At 48.5% G+C, this 25,039-nt stretch overlaps 3 protein-coding genes and 2 non-coding genes across 8 annotated transcripts; 4 read left to right on the top strand and 1 right to left on the bottom strand.

Moving 5' to 3' along the window:
• The first annotated feature begins 1,510 nt into the window (after nucleotides 1–1,510).
• On the top strand, nucleotides 1,511–8,549 carry spinb (spindlin b). 2 transcript variants are annotated; one of them, XM_078086428.1, is made up of 7 exons: nucleotides 1,511–1,685; nucleotides 2,808–3,100; nucleotides 3,191–3,239; nucleotides 4,793–4,887; nucleotides 4,997–5,152; nucleotides 5,704–5,937; nucleotides 6,027–8,549. In XM_078086428.1, exons 2-7 carry the CDS (start codon nucleotides 3,046–3,048, stop codon nucleotides 6,224–6,226), a joined length of 789 nt encoding a protein of 262 aa, XP_077942554.1. In that variant the 5' UTR covers nucleotides 1,511–1,685; nucleotides 2,808–3,045; the 3' UTR covers nucleotides 6,227–8,549. The 2 variants fall into 2 exon arrangements, with proteins under 2 accessions (XP_077942554.1, XP_077942555.1); XM_078086429.1 differs by having other exon boundaries at nucleotides 1,551–2,234.
• Nucleotides 8,550–10,075: 1,526 nt separating this feature from the next.
• On the top strand, nucleotides 10,076–10,175 carry LOC120831399 (small nucleolar RNA U13). Its single transcript, XR_005714059.1, has one exon. It is a non-coding gene; the product is annotated as a small nucleolar RNA U13 (small nucleolar RNA).
• A 340-nt stretch (nucleotides 10,176–10,515) lies between these two features.
• Nucleotides 10,516–10,615, top strand: LOC120831398 (small nucleolar RNA U13). Its single transcript, XR_005714058.1, has one exon. It is a non-coding gene; the product is annotated as a small nucleolar RNA U13 (small nucleolar RNA).
• A 1,586-nt stretch (nucleotides 10,616–12,201) lies between these two features.
• Nucleotides 12,202–17,407, top strand: mak16 (MAK16 homolog (S. cerevisiae)). Of its 2 annotated transcripts, XM_040196352.2 has the most exons (10): nucleotides 12,202–12,593; nucleotides 13,077–13,126; nucleotides 13,287–13,396; nucleotides 13,876–13,940; nucleotides 14,082–14,233; nucleotides 15,828–15,882; nucleotides 15,985–16,059; nucleotides 16,138–16,248; nucleotides 16,326–16,391; nucleotides 17,063–17,407. In XM_040196352.2, exons 1-10 carry the CDS (start codon nucleotides 12,579–12,581, stop codon nucleotides 17,246–17,248), a joined length of 885 nt encoding a protein of 294 aa, XP_040052286.2. In that variant the 5' UTR covers nucleotides 12,202–12,578; the 3' UTR covers nucleotides 17,249–17,407. The 2 variants fall into 2 exon arrangements, with proteins under 2 accessions (XP_040052286.2, XP_077942562.1); XM_078086436.1 differs by having other exon boundaries at nucleotides 12,304–12,593; nucleotides 15,985–16,248.
• A 1,031-nt stretch (nucleotides 17,408–18,438) lies between these two features.
• LOC120830437 (ras-related protein Rab-14) lies at nucleotides 18,439–23,549 on the bottom strand. 2 transcript variants are annotated; one of them, XM_040195079.2, is made up of 8 exons: nucleotides 23,337–23,549; nucleotides 21,874–21,932; nucleotides 21,655–21,708; nucleotides 21,196–21,373; nucleotides 21,057–21,123; nucleotides 20,586–20,673; nucleotides 20,484–20,514; nucleotides 18,439–20,315 (listed from the first exon to the last, which is right to left on the bottom strand). In XM_040195079.2, exons 2-8 carry the CDS (start codon nucleotides 21,923–21,925, stop codon nucleotides 20,138–20,140), a joined length of 648 nt encoding a protein of 215 aa, XP_040051013.1. In that variant the 5' UTR covers nucleotides 21,926–21,932; nucleotides 23,337–23,549; the 3' UTR covers nucleotides 18,439–20,137. The 2 variants fall into 2 exon arrangements, with proteins under 2 accessions (XP_040051013.1, XP_077942563.1); XM_078086437.1 differs by having other exon boundaries at nucleotides 18,439–20,411.
• Nucleotides 23,550–25,039: the final 1,490 nt, after the last annotated feature.

The raw sequence follows: 25,039 nt of genomic DNA on the forward strand, positions 1-25,039 counted from the left end.
AGCCTGCTTCAAGGCCTCCACCATCATCCCTGTTGAAGCTGGGGAAACATGTCTCAGCCTCTCGGACCATCAGCACCGGTTCCCCCCAAGGCTGCGTTCTCTCCCCTCTGCTCTTCTCCCTGTACACCAACAGCTGCACCTCCAGCCACCAGTCCGTCAAGCTCCTGAAGTTTGCGGATGACACCACCCTTATTGGACTAATCTCTGGTGGGGACGAGTCCGCCTACAGGTGGAGTCTGACCATCTGGTGTCGTGGTGCAGCCAGAACAACCTGGAGCTCAACGCTCTAAAGACAGTGGAGATGGTTGTGGATTTCAGGAGGAACAGAGCCCCACCCTCCCCCATCCCCCTGTGTGACTCCCCCGTCACTATTGTGGATTCCTTCCGTTTCCTGGGCTCCATCATCACCCAGGACCTCAAGTGGGAGCTGAACATCAGCTCCATCACAAAGAAGGCTCAGCAGAGGTTGTTCTTCCTGAGGCAGCTGAAGAAATTCAACCTGCCAAAGACGATGATGGTCCACTTCTACACGGCCATCATGGAGTCCATCCTCTGCTCCTCCATCACCGTCTGGTACGCTGCAGCCACAGCCAAGGACAAGGGCAGGCTGCAGCGTGTCCTCCGCTCTGCAGAGAGGCTGATCGGCTGCAATCTGCCGTCCCTGCAGGACTTGTTTGCTTCCAGGTCTCTGAAGCAGCTAAAAAGATGGTAGCCGACCCCTCTCACCCCGGACAAAACCTGTTTGTGCCCCTTCCATCTGGCAGGAGGCTGAGGTCCGTCAGGACTACGACCTCCCGCCACACCAACAGTTTCTTCCCGTCGGCAGTCGGGCTCATCACCAGAGCCGGTCCCCCACTGACTGACTATAACACTCCACCGGTCACTCCCCCTCACACTGCACACGTCACTTTAACTGCAATTCATCACTTTGTCGTCACTCGTCACGTTGTCACTTGTTCGATAGTGCACTTTATGTTTAATATTTTTTAAAATATTTTAAATGTTTAACTCTAACTTTATTCTCTTATTTTATACTAACCCATAGCCTTATTCTACTAACCCATTGCATTAGCATTTCATTTTACTTTATTTTATTACTTGTGCACTGCTGTCTTGTTGTCTATTGTTACGATGTCTACTGTCACGCACCAACCGCCAAGACAAATTCCTTGTATGTTTGACATATTTTGGCAATAAATGTTTCCTCATCCTGATTCCTGAAAGTACATCCACACATGCTTGTTGTAATGTACCTGAAAATGCTGAACGTAATACGACTATGTCATAGCAACATACAATCTATACAGATATATGTAGAATACATTGAAAGTAAAATTATGTGTTATATATGTATATTTTATTTGTATGTGTGTTACAATAACAAACGTATTGCAATATGGATCCGGGGACACGCGCGCCAGTGCGGCAGGTGGCGGTATGCACCCCGCAAACAAAAAACAAGTAGAAGAAGAAAAGAGACGGAGAAAAAACAAAGCTCAAACGCAGCAAACGTTTTTAGCGCTTTTATTTTGGAGGGATGCGCCGCCCGACTTCCGTCGTCCCTCCATCTCCAGCGCGGCTAGCTTGACGCAGCGGCGCAGGGAACCGAACGGCAGGCACGGCGGATCAATTCGGAGCCACGGCGGGTGATCGGGATTCACGCGGCGACGCCGACTGCTGAACCGGTAAGAACCCGCGGCCCCGGCTCGCCGCAGCAGCCGCCTAACGGGCCGCTCGAGCGGCTTGTGGCGTTTTACCGCAGAGCAGCTAGCTTAGCCCCCCCCCCTCTTTGTTCGCCTGCGCCTGTTTTTTCTTTTTTTTCGCACCGATGCGGGTTTTTGTAAATATTGGCGCAACATGGCCGCCGAGCGGCTCTGTGTGCACATGTCGTAGAAACGTGGGAGTTTTACCTGCGTTATGTGGGGCTAACAAGGAGGAGGAGGAGGAGGAGAAGGAGGAGGAGGTGAAGGTGGAGGAGGAGGATGAGGAGGAGGAAAACTGTGACCTCTGAGGTGGTCATCTTCATCGTCTTCATCATCATCACCACCCAAAACAAGCAGCAACTCATCGATCAGTTTACACGAAGAGAGACACACGTTAATGACGTCATGCTGTTAGTGTAAATGACAGCACGCGCACACGCACACGCGTGCGTTTCTTTGGTGTCTCTGGAGAACCCGGAGTCTGGAGGAGTTACTAACTGCAGAAGAAGAACGTGAGCATTGAAGCTACCGGTAAAAACCCAGAGAAGAAGAGGAGGAGGAGGAAGAGGAGTTTCCTGCTCTGCCTTCATGTGGCTCAGCGGGTCTGATCAGTCAACTCGTGTCTCTGTCTGACTGTCTCTCTTTCTGTGTCTCTATTTCTCTGTCTTTCTTTCTGTGTCTGTCTGTCTCTCTTTCTTTCTGTGTCTCTGTCTTTCTGTGTCTCTGTCTGTCTCTCTTTCTGTGTCTCTGTCTGTCTCTCTTTCTGTGTCTCTGTCTGTCTTTCTTTCTGTGTCTCTTTCTTTCTGTGTCTCTTTCTTTCTGTGTCTCTGTCTGTCTGTCTCTTTCTTTCTGTCTCTGTCTGTCTCTCTTTCTTTCTGTCTCTGTCTCAAAACGCTTTTTTGTCTCCAGAATTCATATTTTAACATGACAAAAACGGAGACATTTTACTCTTAAATGTCTGTAACCGGGTTGTAATCTGTCACTATGTTTAACTCTTCACACATGTTCTACCTGGTTAATAAGCTGGTATAACATGTCAGTTACGTGTTAATACAACCTGTCAGTAATTAAGAGGTTAATGACCCGTGTCTGTCTCTTCCTCAGGCTGTCCTCTGTGACCTCGGCTGTCTCCAGGTGTTAGCCTGAACCCGGCATGTATGCACCCTGACCAGGGCCCGGCCTAATTCCTGGTGCTCCTCTCCCGCCGCCACCTCCCTCCTCCCCCCCCCTCCCTCCTTTTCCCTCCTCCCCCTCCCCTCCCTATCCACCCCCCCCCCCTCTCACCCCCCCCCCCCCAGCGTTTAGCCTGGCTGGCGCCCCCCCCCCCCCTACAGGTGGATGAATGAAGACCCCATTCAAGAGCCCAGCGGCCCCGCGGCCCCCCCGAGCGGACGGGGGTGAGTCCCTGAGACAAAGTGATGTTTGGGACGTGTCTTTTCCCTCATTGGACGCTCCCCTGAACGCACCGCCGCCTGCTTGTGTTTCAGGACATTCGGGAGTTTCTGCGAACATGATGAAGAAGAAGAACTCGCACAAGTAAGTCTGAAGGACGCCATCACACGCGTGTTGTGATTCGCATTGTTAGCGACGTGTTTACTGTCACATGTTTCTGTCTCCTTTTTCTCTTCAAAATAAAAGTCCTGCTCCTCTGAGGAAACACGACTGTTTGGAAAAAACAACATAAAATAACAGTCCAATCTAATCTATGTGTCCCCACTGAGCCCTGAGTGTCCCCCCTCACTGTCCCCACGCAACACTGAGTGTCCCCCCTCACTGTCCCCACGCAACCCTAAGTGTCCGCCTCACTGTCCCCACGGAACCCTGAGTGTCCCCCCTCACTGTCCCCCCTCACTGTCCCCACTGAGCCCTGAGTGTCCCCCCTCACTGTCCCCACGGAACCCTGAGTGTCCCCCTCACTGTCCCCACGGAACCCTGAGTGTCCCCCTCACTGTCCCCACGGAACCCTGAGTGTCCCCCTCACTGTCCCCACTGAGCCCTGAGTGTCCCCCCTCACTGTCCCCACGCAACCCTGAGTGTCCCCCCTCACTGTCCCCACTGAACCCTGAGTGTCCCCCCTCACTGTCCCCACGGAACCCTGAGTGTCCCCCCTCACTGTCCCCACTGAACCCTGAGTGTCCCCCCTCACTGTCCCCACGGAACCCTGAGTGTCCCCCTCACTGTCCCCACGCAACACTGAGTGTCCCCCTCACTGTCCCCACGCAACACTGAGTGTCCCCCCTCACTGTCCCCACGCAACCCTGAGTGTCCCCCCTCACTGTCCCCACGCAACACTGAGTGTCCCCCCTCACTGTCCCCACTGAACCCTGAGTGTCCCCCCTCACTGTCCCCACGCAACCCTGAGTGTCCCCCCTCACTGTCCCCACTGAACCCTGAGTGTCCCCCCTCACTGTCCCCTGAGGGACACATCACGTCACCACGACAACGTCACCATTTCTGACTGACGGGGCGGTTTGTTTCCTCCTTTTCACTCCGATGGGAGCGACTCCGCCTCCTTCAAACCGTTTCTTCTGGGGTTTTTTTTTTTGTCAAAATTTCTTTGATGACAAAATTAAATATTTGATGAATAAATTAATAAATATCATCTGATTTCATGTGGATTTTTCCTCCATCTTTAACCCGTAATGCTTTAAATGTTTCCATTTATTGTGACGGTCTGGACGCGCGTCCTCTTTGTTTACGGTCATCCCGTTTTTAACGTTGCAATGACTTATGGGTAATTCCCTCATTGAAGGGTTCATAAAGGGCTCAGTCGGGGGGGCGTGGTTTCTCTGATTTATGGTCACATGACTGTTGGTCTCAGATGAGTCGCTGATGACGTCATAGAATGAAATGTTTCTTCTGGAACCTGGTTTAAATATTTAAACACGAGCGATTTTAAATGAGACGTGAAGGAACAAATATTTCTACCAGGTGTCACATGATGCGTTCAAGGACCGTTGGAATGATGATAATCTGACAGTTAAATCAAGCTTCTACCTCGTCTTTGTCTTTCGTTCACGCTTCACTTTGACCTCGTTTTGCTCCCCGTCTTCTGTCCCCACCTGTCTTCTCGTCTTCTCTCCCTGCAGGAAGCAGAGGACCAGCGTTGGTCCCAGTAAGACTCCGGCTCCGCCCAGGAGGAACATCGTGGGCTGCAGGATCCAGCACATCTGGAAGGAGGGCAGTGAGTGGGATTCAAACCGACGTCTCTTACCTTCAACGAGACACCACTGTAAAGAGACGCTCGTCAGTCCGTTTGTCCGATGTTGACGTGCTTGTGTGCGTCCCCGCAGGCAAGTCGTCCCAGTGGAAGGGGACGGTCCTGGACCAGGTCCCCGTCAACCCGTCCCTCTACCTGATCAAGTACGACGGCTTCGACTGCATCTACGGCCTGGAGCTGTACGGGGACGAGCGCGTGGTGGGGCTGGAGGTGCTGCCCGACCGAGTGGGTGAGGAGCGCTTCATTTCCGTCTCCTCCTAGTTCTGAGGCGCAACTTACGGGATCCCTCCATATGTGTTACCATGGTACTTTATGTTGCTTTACCTCTGTAGTTCCACTGCGGCATCCCAAGGGGGCCCCAGCCCCCAGTTTGGGAACCAGTGCCGTTAAATGGATTCCACCATCATTACGTTTTAAATCCCTTTATTCAGCGTTGCCATGAGACGTGAGACGGGGGGACGATGGCAGCAGCGCTGAGCGGCGCACGAAGTGAACGCGGGCTTTAGACTCAGCGCGTCCAGTTGTTCCTCACGTGACTCGAGCGTGTTCTGGTCCTTTTCTCCCGTCTGTCTCTGCGTGTCATGGTGTCTTTCATTGGACTCGTGTGGACGTGTACTTCCGTTCTACACGTCTCCCCCTGACTTCGACGCAACCCCCCTAGTCCCTCCCTCAATGCCTTCCCCCTCCCTGCCCCTTCCTCCCCCCCCCCCCCCCCCCCACCCACAATCAGACATGGGGACAGGCGCTGACCTCGTCTCTGCCTCTCTCTGATTGGTCCAGCTCCGGCCCGCGTCAGCGACTCGCTGCTGGCGGAGACGATGATCGGCAAGGCGGTGGAGCACATGTTCGAGACGGAGGAAGGGCCGAAGGAGGAGTGGCGGGGGATGGTGCTGGCCCGGGCCCCCATCATGACGTCGTGGTTCTACATCACCTACGAGAAGGACCCGGTGCTCTACATGTACCAGCTGCTGGACGACTACAAGGAGGGCGACCTGCGCATCATGCCCGACTCCAGTGAGCTCCGCCCACCACGCCGCCGCACTGTCTTAACGTTGTTGTTTCCTCCTGGCCGCTGACCTTTGCCCCCCCCCCTCCCCCCACAGATGACAGCGTGGCGGCGGAGCGAGAGCCCGGCGAGGTGGTGGACAGCCTGGTGGGCAAACAGGTGGAGTACGCCAAGGAGGACGGGGGCAAGAGGTCGGGGATGGTCATCCACCAGGTGGAGGCCAAGCCCTCCGTCTACTTCATCAAGTTCGACGACGACTTCCACATTTACGTCTACGACCTGGTCAAGACGTCCTAAGAGCAGGACAAACGCCGCCCCCCCCCCGCCGCCAAAATACAACAGGACTTACCGAGACACCTGCTTCGACCCACAAGCCCCCCGCCCCCCGTCCCCGTGAAGGAAATACTCTCCGTGGACGCCCGAGACAAATGATGTGCTTCTTTCTTTGTGGAAAGCCTTAAACACGAGGTTACGTGATCGCCGCCCCCCCCTCAGCGAGACCCGAAGGCCGCGACCGAGACCCGGAGCGCACGACGAGACCCGAAGGCCGCGGCGTCGTCCGCTGCTCTAGTCGTGTATTTTTCAACGCTTTTGTCTAAAATGGAAACAACAACATGAATCTTTTTAGTTTGAAAACCTGTGCGAGGAGCCGGTCCCGAGGTCCTCAGATGTCATCAGAGGTCGCCTCACTGCGTGAGCCACACGGGAGAGGGGGGGGGTCTCCGGTCTGAGGCCACCGGGGTTAATGAAGGCCCGGGTCTCCTGGGGGACGGAAGGCTGAACCATCGTCTGTCTCTGCAGAAGGTGTTTGTGGACTACTAGAGGTCACATGGGAAGCTGTCATCCAATCACAGAGTATTTCACTGGCCCCGCCTCCCCGCCGGTCATATGTACACATCGAAGACTGAAGGACGCTGTGAAACACAAAAAAGCCGAGGACATGAGGGTTTTTTTGTTTTCATTTGTTAGCGTTGTGTTTGTTTTTTTTACCCATAATGCCATCAGGCCCCGCCCCCTGCCCGCCCCCCCACAGAAGGAACGTTAACTACCCGTACGAGTGTTGAAGGTGGAAGGAACATGTCGTCATTTTCTGGTGATCCTGTAGTCTGATTATTGATAGTTTGTTCCAACTCTCACTATGATGTCGGTTTTGTACATGTGAGTGTTTATTATCATTCGGTATTTGTATCACAGCAGCATTTGAGTGTTGTGGACTTTTTATTACATGTTTATAAGCGGCTTATGGCGTGTTGTTAAGCTGCTTGTGACGTGTTATTAAGGTTCATCTCAGGCTACACAGTATTTCCCAAAATGACTAAATGTTCCTTGTTTATGTCTGATTCAGTATTGATCCGTTCTAGTCGTGACCCAGATCCCTGCGTGAAGGTCAAACTGTAGCAGTCGTCATGACGACGACCTCGACGCCAGTGACCATTGATTCATCCGTTTCTCTGTAAGAAGGTTTTTCCCGTTTCACATCTGTACAGTTTCTGCTTCTTGTTTATATGTTTATATGAGATTCTTCTGTACATTATCGTTGACGTCGCCTCCTTCGGTTCTGTATCGGTTCCATGTGATGTTTTATCCTCCGACTGGACGGAGGGTGGTGGGGGGCAGACCTCCTTTCACAAACCGTTACAAAGATCCAGAATCCCCCCCCCCCGGTTCTAGAGCGCTCTGGGTTCACAACATTGACAGCTCCAGAACCAAGAACCCGTCTCACTGTGACTTAGATCGCTGGTTCTGACCCACTCGGCCTCCTGCTGCAGGTTCTGAAGAGACGGAAACAAGGCAGCACGTTCCTCCGTGTCCTGCAGTCCCTTTTATACGGTTTAATGTCCCCTCGGGAGACACACACACACACACACACACACACACACACACACAGATACTTCACGTTTGGTTATCGGTTCTCAGAGACGAAGGTTCTGGAATCATCTCGGCACAGTCCTCGCCGTTCTGGAGTATGTTTTAATAACGTATATGTACACACACATATATATATATATATATATATATAATATATAATGTGTATATTTGAAGTCCCCTTAAATACAAAAAGGTGTCAGAGAGCGGAGGTGTGTTTGATCCGCTCACCCGGCGCCCCTCTATTTCTTCAATCCGTGCCGCCAAAGTGTACCTGGGTACCCACAATGCACCTGGCTCCAGCCCCAAACAGCGGGTGTTTAGTCAGATGGGGGGGAGGGGTCTACGATGCATTCAGGAGGCGACGCGTTGTCCGTACTTTACACAGCCGTTGATCTGGTGTGTGTGTGTCTGTGCGTGTTGGTTTTGCATGCCTATATAGCTCGGTGTAAGTCGCTGTGAGTTGCATGTCTCATGTGGTTCTCCGGTTCCCCGCCGCCTCCCGTTTGGTTTCTCTCCGTTGTTTTTGTTTACACATCCGTGGTTTTTATTTGTGTGCCAGAGGCTGCTGCTGTTTCCTTATTTCAGTAAAAGAGAAAAGAAAAGGAACGTCTGCCTTCCGGGTGCCGGCGGTTCTGGTCCTGGTTCCAGTTTGTGGGCCGTCCCCTTTAAAGAGTGCCAACTACAGATGTGTTGTACAGCTGTGAGGAGCTCACACTATTTACTGAAATAAAACATTTCTCTGTCTTTTTCAGCTGGAGTCTGTCTCTGCTTCTGTCAATGAATAGATCAATAAAAAGTAGAAGACGTTGATGATCAAAATCAAACTGGATAAAGGAAAAAACGGTTCACTTTCATTGTCTGTTGATTGATTGATGGACAAGAGTGATTCATGTTTTTGATAATAAATATACTGACGAGTCTTCAGAAAACTGAGCTTCCTGGACATGTGGGTAAAGTGTGCTTACCTGTTTACCGGTGCACTTTATTTTTAACTTGTTTTATCCCCCTAGACCAGTGTTTTTCACGGCACATCAGTGTGCCAGTTTAGCTCAGCTTGGCTATCTCAGTTTAGCTTAGCTTAGTTTAGCTGTCTCAGTTTAGCTGTCTCAGTATAGCTTAGTTTAGCTGTCTCAGTTTAGCTTAGTTTAGCTGTCTCAGTATAGCTTAGTTTAGCTGTCTCAGTATAGCTTAGTTTAGCTGTCTCAGTTTAGCTTAGCTTAGTTTAGCTGTCTCAGTATAGCTTAGTTTAGCTGTCTCAGTATAGCTTAGTTTAGCTGTCTCAATTTAGCTTAGTTTAGCTGTCTCAGTTTAGCTTAGCTTTTAGTTGTCTCGGTTTATCTTAGCTTAGCTGTCTCAGTTTAGTTTAGGCTTAGCTGTCTCAGTTTAGCTTAGCTTAGCTTAGCTGTCTCAGTTTAGCTCGCAGGCTGAAGCGCCGCCGGTTCAAGACGTGCGTGGAGATGAAGCGCGTCCAGCAGCTCGGGGATGTTCGCCGGCGGTCGGCCAGCAGAGGCCGACGTGGACCTGCTGCGTGTTCTCAAATAATAAACTCATTGCGGGGTTCTGAGGCCCCAGAACCGCGAGACACGCGCATTTCAACCGGTTCACACACCTCGAGGAGGAAACGAACACGGAGTGTCGTTGTATCGTAACGTACCGTTTTCCCGCCTCGGCCACCGTACGTTCGTTACTAAGCAACATAGACGCGCGAGCACACGTGACGGGTGGTACAGCGCGAGGAGACGTGCGCGGTGCGGGGCGAGGATGTGGAGGCACAGAGCAGGAAAACCAGGAGGACAAACACACTCAACGGACCCTGCTCAATGAAAAGGGGAGAACCAGTGGAGAAATGCTGCAGCAGCTAAGAAGAGATGTATTGCACTGATTGTAGGACGTGCGGCGGTGAAATGGTTAAAGATGTCTGTTTAGTGGTTGGAACAAGCAACAAGTTACCTCCGCACCAGTTATACGCAATAAGGTGCTCTTTTTGTCTTTGTCTTAAAGAATTGTGGCTGATGAAATTGCTGAGTGGCAGACACTGGAACTAGTCCGGCCCCACAATGCACCGCTCCAGCGCGGTTCCACGAACATTCTGCATCCCGAAGACTTTCAGACGAAAAACAACCACAAACACTGATGTTTGTGTTTCCTGTTTGTAACTTAAGGAACACAGACGATTGAAATAATACATTTAACTTAACTTAAAGACAAACGTCACACCGTCATCTAAAGAGCGGGAGAGGAGGAACAAGATGACGGAGCGCCATCTTCTCCTCAATGATCTTTCTGGTTCATGTGTATGATGATTGGTGCGTTCACGGACCTTCCGTGAAAGGCGCAGCCCTCCTCTTGTTACGCTCTGCGCCTCAGCCCTCTGACCCTGAACCAGAAACCCCTGACACCCCCCCCCCCCCATTGTGAGTGGGAGGAGTCATGATCGATGGTCACAAATGAGACGATCGGCTCCTACACAAATAAAAGACAGTTTAAATGAAGTACTTAAACATCTATCAAAGACAGAAATCATACATAAACCCTTCAACAGCTGTAAGAGTTGAATTATGGCGGCTGACTTTTGTGTAAAATAAATAAAAAGAACAAGAGTGAAACACAATAAATAGGTTGAAACAGTCAATTTAATTTAAAGACAGTCGTCACACCGTCATCTAAAGTGCGGGAGGGGAGGGACAAGACGACGGAGCGCCAGCTCCTCCTCAATGATCTTTCTGGTTCATGAGTATGATGATTGGTGCGTTCACGGACCCTCCGTGAAAGGCGCAGCCCTCTCCTTGTTACGCTCTGCGCCTCAGCCCTCTGACCCTGAACCGGAATCCCGCGTTATGTGTCAACGATAGCGGACCTGATTGATTAATCAGAAGTAGAATCGATATTCACGTGTTCGAAAACATTCCATTTATTCTCTATAACAGCGGTTCCCAAACTCAAGAACGCCGCGGCCCAATTTGAAATCTGCGAGGTGCCGCCGCCATCCACGCCTTAAATCTTCGGCTCCTTTTAGAATAATTTATTTCCCCGTTAAGATGGTTCAGCTACTGTAGAGAAAAGGGCGCCGTCTCTCGCTCTTTAATCTCATGAAGTGCTCGGCGAGAACGACAGCTTTCTTTCTCCGACGCGCCCTGAAAGCAGCTCCAGAGCGCCGTGTACAACCAGTACGGATCAACCCATTAACCAATTGATCCATATATAAGGCGCTCCGGATTATAAGGCGCTGTCGTTTTTTGAGGAAGTTAAAGCCTTTTAAATGCGCCTTGGAGTGCGGAAAATGCGGTATATTGACTTTAATACCACAAGAGGGCGCCGCGTTTGTTGAACAACGACAGGCAGACAAGAGGAGCCGTTTGGAGCGAGAGCCTTATTGTTTTATTAATCTGTCCGTTTAAATTGTTTGTGCTTCATCAACTAATGTTTCACATAACTAATGTGCCGCATCATAATATATATTTATATTAATTTAAAACTTTAAAAAATTGAAAATTAAAAAACTTTATTTATTTATTGTAAATGACCTCTCGCGGCTCTGATCTCACGATAACTAAATGCTGTTAGGAAAATAATAATAATATATTTAGTAAATTAGCATTTTTAAATAAATCATCATCAATCTTATACTATCATTTACATCTCCGGGAAAGGAGACGAAACAAGCAAAGCCTCGGAATGTCTGCACAGGGCAGATATGTGATCAACAATCTACATTCTATTACATTACCAATCATGATCAACAGAAACATTGTGAAGGAAGGGAGGCTGTAATGGGAAAATGATATGTAACCCTTTTAAATGCTTCATTTGTATAACCAGTTTATTAGTTGCAAGTGGCTAGATCACAAAGGCCCTGACATACGAACTGATGTCTCCCACTTGGATTAGATGTTTCCAGCGTCATAGCTGTAGAGATTGAACAGTGTTTGTTATGTCTATGACCACCTTTGTTTTAGCATGTTGGGAGAGCAAGGACACGGTCAAAGAACTGACGTGTCTCACATGGACGAGGTGTTCCCAGTACCCTGGCTGTAGAGACTCAACAAGATGGTCAAAGGTTTCTGTTGACGCCACCGATATCTAAACTTAGGTATAAGAACTGCCTCGATGTGTTGGGGCAGAAGGAGGTTCTTGACAGTCTACTGACCACGTAGCTGTTGTGACCCTTTTTCCCTTGCAAGGAAATAAACGGAGAAAAGACATACTTGACTCAGAGCCTTTGATTCTTACTTAACGATTGTCTGTGCAAAGTCTTCCACCACAAGGCCCAGGTGGGACGCAGGAGACACAAGAAGACATCGTCCTGCTGCTCAGGAACCAGTTGTCCTCATGCAGAGGAAGCACACAGAAAGCAGACAGAAAAAAACAATGCAACAAACAAAAAACAGCGCTGCACATCACACATCAGAGGCCGGAAGTAGATTTGAAGGAGGTTATAGGACGGATTCTTTGTTGGTAGAGTAATCGATAGGGATCGTTAGTGATCGATTAATCTGCTCCACACTGCGGGAGGCGGCAGTGCGCCTTTGTTGAACGCCATCCGCGTCAGAGCTCAAAAGAAGAAGAAGTATTCCAGATATCGCGGTACGTCCTCTCGGCTATGACGTCACCACGTCGAGATCTCGCCCATTCCGATAAAGATGGCGGCTCCCTGACGCTGCATGTGGCTTCGGAAGGAGGCGAACTCGTTGATATCAGCGTATTACGTCGTATTTAGTCTCACACAAAGCGACAGAAGCGGAGGAGGCGAAGCTTCGAGCTTCTCCGCGCGGAAGTCAAGATGCAACACGACGACGTGAGTTTGAGGAGGACGAGCTAGCGTGTTATGCTAGCTGCTAATGCTAACGAGCCGAGCGCTCACTATTCGACGGGTGGTAACTAGCTTATTTAAAGCATGTAGTTATAGTGTTATAACATATCGTTATGTTGAGCAGCAACATTAGCGCGCTAGCAGAAAACATCCGTTTTATTTCAACAGGAATATCGATCTAACGCCAGACCGGAAGTAACGAGAGTGTTAGTTTGCAATTTTTAATTTTTAATCTCGTGTTTTATTAATCTGCCAGTAGTGTTTCATATTTTAACAACGAGGAAGGTCTGCTACTTTCTAAAGTTTGACATTATTCTACGTAATGCTGAACCTTTATGGGAACAGTTTTATTTATTATCATATTTCTCTTTGAAAAAGCTCTCGTGGTAAATTTACATATTGTGACTGTGTATTCCATATATATAATGTGTATATATATAAATAATGTGTGTGATGAATGTGATTCAGGTGATCTGGGACATAATTGGAAACAAACAGTTCTGCTCCTACAAAGTAAAGTAAGTTTATCTCTTTATTCACTCTTCACGTGTTCATTGTCTGTTTGTTAGATGTCTGATTGAATCATCGCGTATCTTCATCAGTAAATGTTTCTCTTTAGTTTTTATTGGAGTCCACTGAGAGAGATGCTGAGTATGAATATTGTGTCTTTGTCTCCAGGACGAGGACTCAGGGCTTCTGTCGGAACGAGTACAACATCACGGGATTATGTAACCGGTCGTCCTGCCCGCTGGCCAACAGCCAGTACGCCACCATCCGGGAGGAGAAAGGTGAAGGTCAAAGGTCAACGCCTTCGCTTTAGGTGGCGATGCGGACAACCTTTTTATAATATTTACGTTTTATTCATATTGTGGTTAAAAACTGTAATTTATCGTATTCATAAACTACTTGATCATCTTCATGAAAAGCGTCTGAATAATCAGATGAATAGTTTTTATCAGTGCATGTTTATGAATTTCACCTCCAAACTAAATTCTGATTGTCAATTACAAACCTAAGGAAAGATGTGATGTTTATACAAGTCTTTCATTTTTAGAGAAACTCATCTTCTAACTATATTTGATTCACTGATCTGATGGTTTTTAGTCAAATCTTAATCCCTGAAGTGGAAACAAAATACTCGTATTTGATGAAACAAGACATCAATATGCAGATAAATAAAACGGCAAAGAGAAGAACAGACGCATTGACGAGTATTTACAGATTCATTTCAGCCTCCTAAAGTCTCCGCGCTGTGTTCTGATCTCAGGTCAGTGTTTCCTCTACATGAAGGTGATCGAAAGAGCAGCGTTTCCTGCCAAGATGTGGGAGAAGGTGAGCTTCATTTACTCACCACTTGCCATGCTAATGTTAGCTCGATGCTCGCGTACGTCATTTGTGGTTGCTCGTTATTATTCATGAATTACACTGTTTGATGGATTGTTTTCAGTTTTAAATGATGATGATGGTTCGCAGGTGAAGCTCTGCAAGAACTATGAGAAAGCTCTGGAGATGATCGATGAGAATCTCATCTACTGGCCTCGCTTCATTCGGCACAAATGCAAACAGCGCTTCACCAAAATCACCCAGTACCTCATCCGCATGCGCAAACTGGTGCTGAAGAGACAGTGAGTACCACCCAGTACTAATACTACAGTACTGTCCGCTAGTCCCACGTACTAATACTGCAGTACTGTCCGCTAGTCCCGTGTACTAATACTACAGTACTGTCCGCTAGTCCCGCGTACTAATGCTACAGTACTGTCCGCTAGTCCCGCGTACTAATACTACAGTACTGTCCGCTAGTCCCGCGTACTAATGCTACAGTACTGTCCGCTAGTCCCGCGTACTAATGCTACAGTACTGTCCGCTAGTCCCGCGTACTAATGCTATGCAGTACTGTCCGCTAGTCCCGCGTACTAATACTACAGTACTGTCCGCTAGTCCCGCGTACTAACACGATGCAGTACTGTCCACTAGTCCCACGTACTAACACGATGCAGTACTGTCCACTAGTCCCGCGTACTAATACTGCAGTACTGTCCACTAGTCCCACGTACTAATACTGCAGTACTGTCCACTAGTCCCGCGTACTAATACTGCAGTACTGTCCACTAGTCCCGCGTACTAATACTGCAGTACTGTCCACTAGTCCCACGTACTAACACGATGCAGTACTGTCCACTAGTCCCACGTACTAACACGATGCAGTACTGTCCACTAGTCCCACGTACTAACACGATGCAGTACTGTCCACTAGTCCCACGTACTAATACTGCAGTACTGTCCACTAGTCCCGCGTACTAATACTGCAGTACTGTCCACTAGTCCCGCGTACTAATACTGCAGTACTGTCCACTAGTCCCGCGTACTAATACTGCAGTACTGTCCACTAGTCCCGCGTACTAATACTGCAGTACTGTCCACTAGTCCCGCGTACTAATACTGCAGTACTGTCCACTAGTCCCGCGTACTAATACTGCAGTACTGTCCACTAGTCCCGCGTACTAATACTGCAGTACTGTCCACTAGTCCCGCGAACTAATACTGCAGTACTGTCCACTAGTCCCGCGAACTAATACTGCAGTACTGTCCACTAGTCCCGCGTACTAATACTGCAGTACTGTCCACTAGTCCCGCGAACTAATACATTACATCACATGTCATTTAGCGGACGCTTTTATCCAAAGCGACGTACAATAAGTGCATTCAACCATAGGGTACAAACTCAGGAGAACAAGAAACAACAAAGTGCAATTTCCTCAAATAAGCCAATTTACAATTTGCTATAGATGAGTGACGTTACAAGTACAATTTAAGTGCTACAATTTGTTAGTCTTTAGTGGAGGTAGAGTCTGAAGAGGTGTGTCTTTAGTTTGCGGCGGAAGATGTGAAGGCTCTCTGCGGTCCTGATGTCTTCAGAGAGCGCGTTCCACCATTTCGGCAGTACTGTCCGCTAGTCCCGCGTACTAATACTGCAGTACTGTCCACTAGTCCCGCGTACTAATGCTATGCAGTAGTAAAATTGTTTTATCTCATTGGTAGAAAAGTACTTTTCAGAATAAGACGGGAATAGAAGTTGTCTATAGTTTGTATTTTTATAGTTCACAATAAGCTACATCTGTTCCTGGTGTAGAAATCAAACGCACCTCTGAATTACTTTTACCTGCCGAAAGTTCGACACAATCCAGAAATAAAACTTGTTTTCCTCTCGTCCTTCAGGAGGAAACTGGTTCCTCTCAGCAGGAAGGTGGAGAGGAGGGAGAAGAGGAAGGAGGTGAGTGACGGAGACACACACACACACACACACACCATCAACAGTTCACCTTCAACATTTAAATTTAATTAAATTAATTTCTCTAATCTTTCCCGTCTTCAGGAGAAAGCTCTGATCGCTGCTCAGCTGGACAACGCCATCGAGAAGGAGCTTCTGGAGCGACTCAAGCAGGGAACGGTACGCCCCCCCCCCCCCCCCCTCCAGTTAACATGTTATATGACGTGGAAGCATTTATTCTCCCGCTTGTGTTTTCAGTATGGAGACATCTACAACTTCCCCGTCCACGCATTCGACCGAGCTCTGGAGCAGCAGGACGAGGAGAGCGAGGAGGAGGAGGAGGGCGAGGACGAGGAGGAGGAGGACGAGGTGATTAAGGTCAACATGTGTCCCCCTGTGAGTTCAGCTGAGTGCTGTGACGTAACCAGTCTTCTTCCTGTCTGCAGGACGTCGGGAAGAGGGAGTTTGTTGCAGAGGAAGAATTGGAGGAGGACGACCTGAGCGACTTTGAGGTATTAGAAGGAAAAAGAGATTCCTTCAAAATAAAAGTCCTGCTCCTGAGTGGAAATGGAACAATGATGATTACAGGGTCAGAGTATCGTTTGGGTTTTGGGGGTTTACCCCCGATACCGGTGCCTGAACTCAAACTTTTATTTTTTATTGCCAAAGCTATTTTTTCTTCTTCAGATTGAACAATATATTAACTGTTTACATTATATAATTCCAGTGTTTCCCCGTCATGTAAAAGCCAACCAGCTGTATATTAGAATTTGGGTAAAATAATTAGATGTTTGCTCGCTGCAGGAACTAAAGACGTGTAACATATAGAAAAGCATTTGTTTGTTATGTATCGATCGACGTCATGATTGCCGCACGTCGTCGTTCTACAGAGACGTGACTGAACTTACTTGTGTGTTTAGTTCACGCTTTGCTGCGTAAAATAAAGACTAAAGAATCCAATGATTTCCTTCCATTCGCGTGAGGAAATGAAGTCGCTCGCTACCGTCGCTGCACAAGCCGTATGCTATCGTTAGCTGTTGCAGGGACGGCGTCATAGTGTCAATCAAAGGGTTGTTTTTTAATCTGCGTTAGTTTAGTTTGAGGAGCTCATAACTTTTTAGGGTTTGTTTGTCTCGACTGTTTCACATGATACTCGTAGAATAATTGGTGTTTTCACTCTAAGGACATGAACAAATTGAGGACGAGCAGCGACGAGGAGGAGGAGTCCAGTGAGGAGGAGGAGGAGACGAAGGCCTCCAGGTCAAAGGGCAAATCTCCGGCTAACGGCTCGGCGCCGAGGAGGAAACGGGCGTTCGTGGAGATCGAGTACGAGACAGAGCCCGCCCCCAAGAGCAGGGCCTCGTTATGATGTCACTGCCCTCTGCTGAGGACACGCCCCCATCGGGCTGTCGGGTAATGGACATGGACGAATCAGATCACCGAAAGTGACTGCGTTGTTTTATTGAATCACCAGTTTGAGATAATGTCTGAAAAAACATGTTTGTGTCAATAAATCCATTTGAGAGAATCTTTTGAACGTATAAAACTGTTAATATAACATTAAGTTCTAATGCAACGGTTTAAGTTAAGTTGAATCTGCATTGTGACGAATTCAACATGAAGCTTTTACTTCAAACATTTCAGGAACTTCTGATTTGGCCCAAAGGTCAGATAGTTTTTACAGCCCAAAATGACAAATTAGCCTCTGAGGGCGTTAGTCTGTGAACGTCCGTCATCCTGACCTTTGACCCTCACATCAGCACAGGAAGAACTAAAGGAAAACCAGGTGGTAAATTTAATTAATAAACTAACACTAGTTTGCTAAAAGCCAAACAAATCCAGCCCAGTTTATGCTCCACGACTTTGTTCCCTCGTTGGTGGAGATCTCCCTCCATGAATCAGAGGCCATCCGGCGTCCTCATAGTCCGCCAATGACGGCTTGTACAAGCGCTCATATTTAAAAGCTCTTCAATCTGATCCGTTCTCTCAAACGTTCTTCCTTTTAATAACGGCCGTATTGTGCTGTGAAAACGGAGACGTGAGACTCCGTAAAGGACGTAGTCAGAGACCAATCACAGCCTGCTGCTGCAGGACGCTGCAAAGCTTTAGACGCTGGTCTAGAAAAATGGGTCAACGCACGCAAGGAGTGAAAAGACACGCAAGGGACACACAGGGGACACGCTTCGGGGGTCTTGTGTGTCCCCTGCGTCGCTCTGAAATTGCAGAAGCATAAACTAAGCTTAAATGTTCTCAAGGTTAAGAACTCAGCAGCTGGTTAGCCTAGCTTAGCATAAAGACATGGGGAACAGTTAGCCGGTCTCTTTTTATGAGGTATGTGTCCACACAGCTAAAGGTCGTCGTGGTGCAGCGGGTGCGCTGGGAACCGAAAGGTTGGTGGTTCAAGTCCCGGCTGCCCCTTGTCTCAAGTCAAAGTGTCCCTGAGCAAGACACCTATTGACTCCCCGGGCAAAATGTGAAAAAGCCATGAGATTAAAGTAAGTCGCTTTGGATAAAAGCGTCTGCTGAATGACCCGTAACGTAAGAAAGAAGCACACAAGGTCACATTTTATATATATACTTTATTTACAAACGGCTGAACCTCCGAGCTTCAGCCAGAGAGAATCACAGATTTAGGATATAAATAGTCAGAGACTCATAAGCAGTTATGTGTTTTTTACTTAGACAGAAAAAAAATCAGACATTACTGAAGGAGAAGAATGAAATGTTCAAAGCGTTAATTTACTCACTCTGACCGAAGTTTATGATTAATTCACGCTCATATTTCAGAGCTGTGAGGACTTAAGTTCTTACAAACACTGATTTTAAAATGACGCTTGGTTGCATTCAGACTTTAGTCGATTCGTCAGAACCAGAAGAGGGAAGTTTAAAAAAAGAGCTGAGCGTGTTCGGTGGGTCGCCCCCCGGGGGGCCGAGGGAGGAGCCAACGCGCGTTAGTGAACGTTGGCGTTCGGTGGGTCGCCCCCCGGGGGGCCGAGGGAGGAGCCAACGCGCGTTAGTGAACGTTGGCGTTCGGTGGGTCGCCCCCCGGGGGGCCGAGGGAGGAGCCAACGCGCGTTAGTGAACGTTGGCGTTCGGTGGGTCGCCCCCCGGGGGGCCGAGGGAGGAGCCAACGCGCGTTAGTGAACGTTGGCGTTCGGTGGGTCGCCCCCCGGGGGGCCGAGGGAGGAGCCAACGCGCGTTAGTGAACGTTGGCGTTCGGTGGGTCGCCCCCCGGGGGGCCGAGGGAGGAGCCAACGCGCGTTAGTGAACGTTGGCGTTCGGTGGGTCGCCCCCCGGGGGGCCGAGGGAGGAGCCAACGCCCGTTAGTGAACGTTGGCGTTCGGTGGGTCGCCCCCCGGGGGGCCGAGGGAGGAGCCAACGCGCGTTAGTGAACGTTGGCGTTCGGTGGGTCGCCCCCCCCCGGGGGGCCGAGGGAGGTTTTTCTTGAAGTGAGGAGGAGGAGCTTCACTCACAAAACGAAGGCGGCGTCTGTCCATCAATCAGAAGACGGCGAGCGGAGAAGCCCCGCCCCCTCAAACAGTTGAAAATACCCCTCAGACGTAGTGACGAGTTAAGAACACCGGGTGTGAGCGGGACACTGAACCAGACGAGACCTGGACCCGACCGACGTGGCGTGTGAGCGGGTCAAAGAGTGTGTGCAGGTTCATACAATAATTATGCGTTTACTCATCAAACATGTTACATGTTACATGTATGATAAATAACAAAGGATTTTTAGATTCAGAACAGAAATATTCAGGATAATAAAAAGGACGCCGTTGACCTCCAGCTGACTGGGGGTCACTGGGTTCTGGTTCTTCGAAGGGTTTGGTCCGATCCGTGTTTACAGTTAACTGGAATTAAGACAGACGATGTGATTGACACACGGGACATTAGTTGGACCTTCAAGGAGACACGTTAGATGATATCTGGCTCCACAGGGGACGGATCACCTCTTTGAGATGCTGCTGTTGGTTGGTGGTCTAGATGTGGGCGCGAGGGGGTCTCACTAAGAGCCGAGCCGTAGACCGGCGCACATTAAAGCCCCTAGTGGGACCCGGTCAGGGGGAGGCTCTGGATTTCGGGGATCAAAGGTCGTGTAGTGAGCTGGTCCAGGACCGGACCACACACGCGTCTTTGTGGGTACTGGATTCGTGGTGGTTTTCCTGATCTTGAGGGGCTGGAGGTTTTGGCTTCACGGGTAAGTGTGAACCCAGTCTGCATTGGGGGGGGTCTAGTGGGGGGTCTGTATCTGTGGTTAGCAGCTGCAGCCCTCTTTGGGGGGCTGGCTGTCGGCGTTGAGGCGGCCCCCCTGCGGTGCTGAGGGTTTGTGCTGAACCCCCGACTCGGCCGCGTTCAGGTCCAGGCTGCCATCCTGGATGTTCTGGTAAATCCTCTTGGCGGCTTCCAGGAACGCCTCCTCCACGTTCTCCCCTCTGAGGAGCGGGACAAGGACATGAGACACGGAGCAGGTCTCTGACGCCGTCCCACAATAACCCACTGAGACCTCCAGGGTCCCACTCAGAGGGTCTCTGTGGTTAAAGGGTTCATCATGAGCCCGTCGCCCGTTGTGTGTGTGTGTGCGCGTGTGCGTGCTGACTCACGTCTTGGCGCTGGCCTCCAGGAACAGTAACCCTGGAACAGGAAGTAGATTCATGGTCACTCTCAGTTCTCACTTCTCACCCAAACACAAAGAGACGTCTCACCGTTCTCCTCCGCGAACTGTTTGGCCTCCTCGTAGGTCACGTCCCTCTGGGCCTCCAGGTCGGCCTTGTTCCCGATGAGGATGATCACCTGCACGCGCACACACACACACACACGCACACACACACACACACGCGCACACAAAATGGAATTAGAAACATTTAGAACTTTAACCTCTAATCTCGAAGGATTTTCCAAAGGATGTGGACCCGGGGAACGCACACTTCCATCAGGAAAAATACCTAAATAAATTGTATTATTTCACAAAAACTCAATCCTTTATTCTTCATTTTTAAATCTCTCCACAATTAAACCAAACAATTAAAACATTAAATTCTGTGCTGCTCAGCGAAACTATGACGTCATGAGTGAGTCATGTGACCATAAATCACAGAAGCTGTGAGTGAGCATCTCACATTTAAATGTGTGAGTGGTTTAATATATTTATATGATTTATTTAAGAAATGATTCACCGTGTTCGGGTTGGTCAGGTTTCTTGCGTCCGTCAACCAGCTGCTGAGGTGATTATAAGTACTTCTCCTGAAGACAGAGACGCAGTTATTCACGTACGATCAGGCGGATGTGACCCCCCCCCCCCCCCCCCGACGGTACCTGGTGATGTCATACACCATGAGGGCCCCGGCGGCCCCCCTGTAGTACGACCTGGTGACGGCCCTGAAGCGCTCCTGACCGGCCGTGTCCCAAATCTGCAGTTTCACCTTCTGACCGTTGACCTCCATGATCCTGGTCCCGAACTCCACCCCGATGGTGTGGGGACAGTCCGCCATGACTACACACACACACACACACACACACACACACACACACACACACGATGACGTCACTGATGTGTCTCTGATCATTTGACATTGTGAACAACCAGGAGGAGGAGCTAGTAACGTTAGCAGCTAGCAGCTAACTAACAGAGGTTCCCTTCAGTTACATTATGATGCGTTCAAGCTCTATTGCATATTAACAAATGGAAGACTGTGAATCTGTTAATACGCATCAGTGATCAATAATTAGTATCGGCAGGAATAAAACAGAATGTGCGGCTTATTGTTCACTCACATTTCTTTTCAGTGAACTGATGCAGCAGACAACTCTTCCCCACTCCCATGTCACCTGGGGGGCAAACGTAAAGACAGACGCCATATTAACACGGCCCTGGTGTGTGAACGTCATTCATTGCGTCGCTGCGATCACTCGTGTGTCCAGTGGAGCGAGCGAAGCACCACCAGCTTCATCGGGGCCACGAGGTCATCGGTCCGCGGGGCTCCTCCCACTCACCGATGATGATGTACTTGAAGATGTACGAGTAGTTGTACGGTGCCGCTGTCATCGTGATGCTGTGAGGAAGGACAAAGGAAAGGGCTGATTTAAATCAGTCCACACGGGGCCACATCAGTCCACATCAGTACACATCAGTCATCAGTCCACATCAGTCCACACGGGGCCACATCAGTACACATCAGTCCACACGGGGCCACATCAGTACACATCAGTCCACACGGGGCCACATCAGTACACATCAGTCCACACAGGGCCACATCAGTCCACACGGGGCCACATCAGTCCACACAGGGCCACATCAGTACACATCAGTCCACACGGGGCCACATCAGTACACATCAGTCCACACGGGGCCACATCAGTACACATCAGTCCACACGGGGCCACATCAGTACACATCAGTCCACACGGGGCCACATCAGTACACATCAGTCCACACGGGGCCACATCCTGTCAAGAGTTATGATGCTGAAGGTTCTAAATTAGCAACAATGCTTGTGATTGTTCAATGAACTTTGTAAAAATACTGAAAAAACACCGGTTATTTATTCTTTAAGATCCAGACCAGATCAAAGACTCGAGTTGGGGTCTGATCTGGACTAGATAATCCCAAAGACCCCGTCAGATGATGGAATCACTGTAAACAACGTATCTTGGGTGGACGTGGCGCAGAAGTAGAGAGGAAGACACAGAACCTCTAATTGTTCCCCGGGCAAAAATGTAAGAAGCCGCGGGTTAAAAATGTAATGTAAGTCACTTTGGATAAAAGCGTCGGCGTAATGACATGTACAATACTAATGTAGTATTGTGATTTCTTTCTGAAAAATCTTAAATTGACTTAAAGCAGGAGTCGTCTCTGAGATCATCTCCTGCGGATGGAGTTTTAGAGCAGTAACTTGGTGGATCTGGTCTAATGTCCTCTAGGGAAGAAATAAGATAAATCGCTCTTATTGTTCTAATTTCACAAATAAAAATGCTATTACAGATCTGAAACTGAAAAGCCTCTCAGAGACCATCTAGTCCAGCTTTGATTTGAGGAGTCTTAATTGAAGGAGTTTCTGATCGGGACCTGGTCTCATGGGGTCTAGCTAAGACAAAAACAGTGAAAGCTCCTTTTTCTCCAACAGAAATCTTTAAACAGAACAAACAAAAGGAGGCAGCCGGCGATGCTAACATACGGCTAGGCTAACACACCGAGCGCAGCTCACGGTACGAGCCGTTAGCCGCCGTGACAGTCCCGCAGTGTGAGACCGGACCTCTGACCAGAAGTACTAAACCCCGTCAGCTGACTGCCTTCTCCGGGCAACACCTCTCAATCCCTCGGTGTTAGCTTAGCTCCGCAGCTAACCGGCTAAGGGCTGTCAACGCCTTGCTAATAGGCTAACAGGCCTCTTTTACCGCGGCAATAACGACGCAACAAAGCAGCGAGCCGGAAAGAGTCGCACGCACGGTGTTTTTACCTTGGGTCCAGGTGTCTATCTAACCGGTAAACGTGATTAAACGGACGATTTCACGGGTAACGTTATCTTTGTTAGCCAATTAGCCCGGTGATCCGCCAGGAAGTCTCTTCTCTCTTCCGCGATTCTTCTTCTCCTGCAACAAACACGGGAAACACCGCGAGACTTGGAGACGTCTACGCCCCCAGCGGACGAGAGGAGCAACACAAGGCGATTCGCTCAGGTGGGATTTGGGTTATTTAATGATACATAAAATAATCGACACTAACACTGAATTACTTACCTATATTCATCGTTAAAGGGTGAACGGGTGAGTGCTTTTGATTGTTCTATTTTGAACTGACAGCCTGCAGAGGATTTATTAAAAACCTTAAAGGCCGGTTTACTGCGTAATATGTGACATGCAGGTGGAGCTCACGTGATCACCTGCAGACATATAAAGTGCATTAAAAAACCCTACAAACTTGTGAACTGTGCACCATGTTTAACTATGATTCAACAGACTCACGTTTACAACAGAACAGAATTCAAACTTTACTATCAACTGAAAATGAAAGAACACGAAACACATTCCAAAGAAAAACAAACAAAATAGAGAACACTGAAAATATATACTATAAAAGTTCCAATTGAGGTATTTTTAGACTGTCGTTTTACTACTTTTACTAATATATTTAAAATATATAAGATAATAGTATACAATATAATGTACACAAGTGATTTAAAACTAAAATAAATTTGTAAAAGTTTCAATATATATAAAAGTATAGTATACATATATTTAGTATAATTATACAGATTATTATAAAACACAGTAATGGTACAAAATAAATGTCAGTGATGTAAATAACCATAAATTACAATGTGCAAATTATTATATTCTAAAATTGTGAAGACCACATGAGAAAAAATGTGAGATTAGAATATCTAAAACTAATAAATGGTAAAAGTGAAAACACAGTCGATTTCTGCTTTACAGATGAAACAGCAGCTGTCTTCATATGGAGTTAATACAATTAATATAGTTAGTCTTTTATGGATTGAACGCGGATGAGCTTTTACAGAGAAATGTTCAAACTACACAGCTGATCATGAATTCTGAACAATTAGGGGTTAGGTGTCTTGCTCAGGGACACTTCAACATGGGGCAGCCAGGGATCAAACCACCAACCTTGCATTTCCCGTCTCACCCTCTACCCCTGCGCCACGACGACCCTTAGTGATAAACTAACGTGTTCATCAGAGTCTTTATCACACACGTAAATATTTACATGTTTCGTCAACTTAGAAGACAATCAATCAATAAAATCAGACCACTAATACACAACTCAAGTCATGAGTTAAAGCTGCATTCTCTGTAGTGACCAGCAGGGGGCGACTCCTCTGCTCCCATAGACGTCTATGAGGAAATGACTCTACTTCTCTGTAGTGACCAGCAGGGGGCGACTCCTCTGCTCCCATAGACGTCTATGAGGAAATGACTCTACTTCTCTGTAGTGACCAGCAGGGGGCGACTCCTCTGCTCCCATAGACGTCTATGAGGAAATGACTCTACTTCTCTGTAGTGACCAGCAGGGGGCGACTCCTCTGCTCCCATAGACGTCTATGAGGAAATGACTCTACTTCTCTGTAGTGACCAGCAGGGGGCGACTCCTCTGCTCCCATAGACGTCTATGAGGAAATGACTCTACTTCTCTGTAGTGACC

Source organism: Gasterosteus aculeatus, chromosome 13 (assembly GCF_964276395.1).
Source record: "Gasterosteus aculeatus chromosome 13, fGasAcu3.hap1.1, whole genome shotgun sequence".
Lineage (NCBI taxonomy): Eukaryota > Metazoa > Chordata > Actinopteri > Perciformes > Gasterosteidae > Gasterosteus > Gasterosteus aculeatus.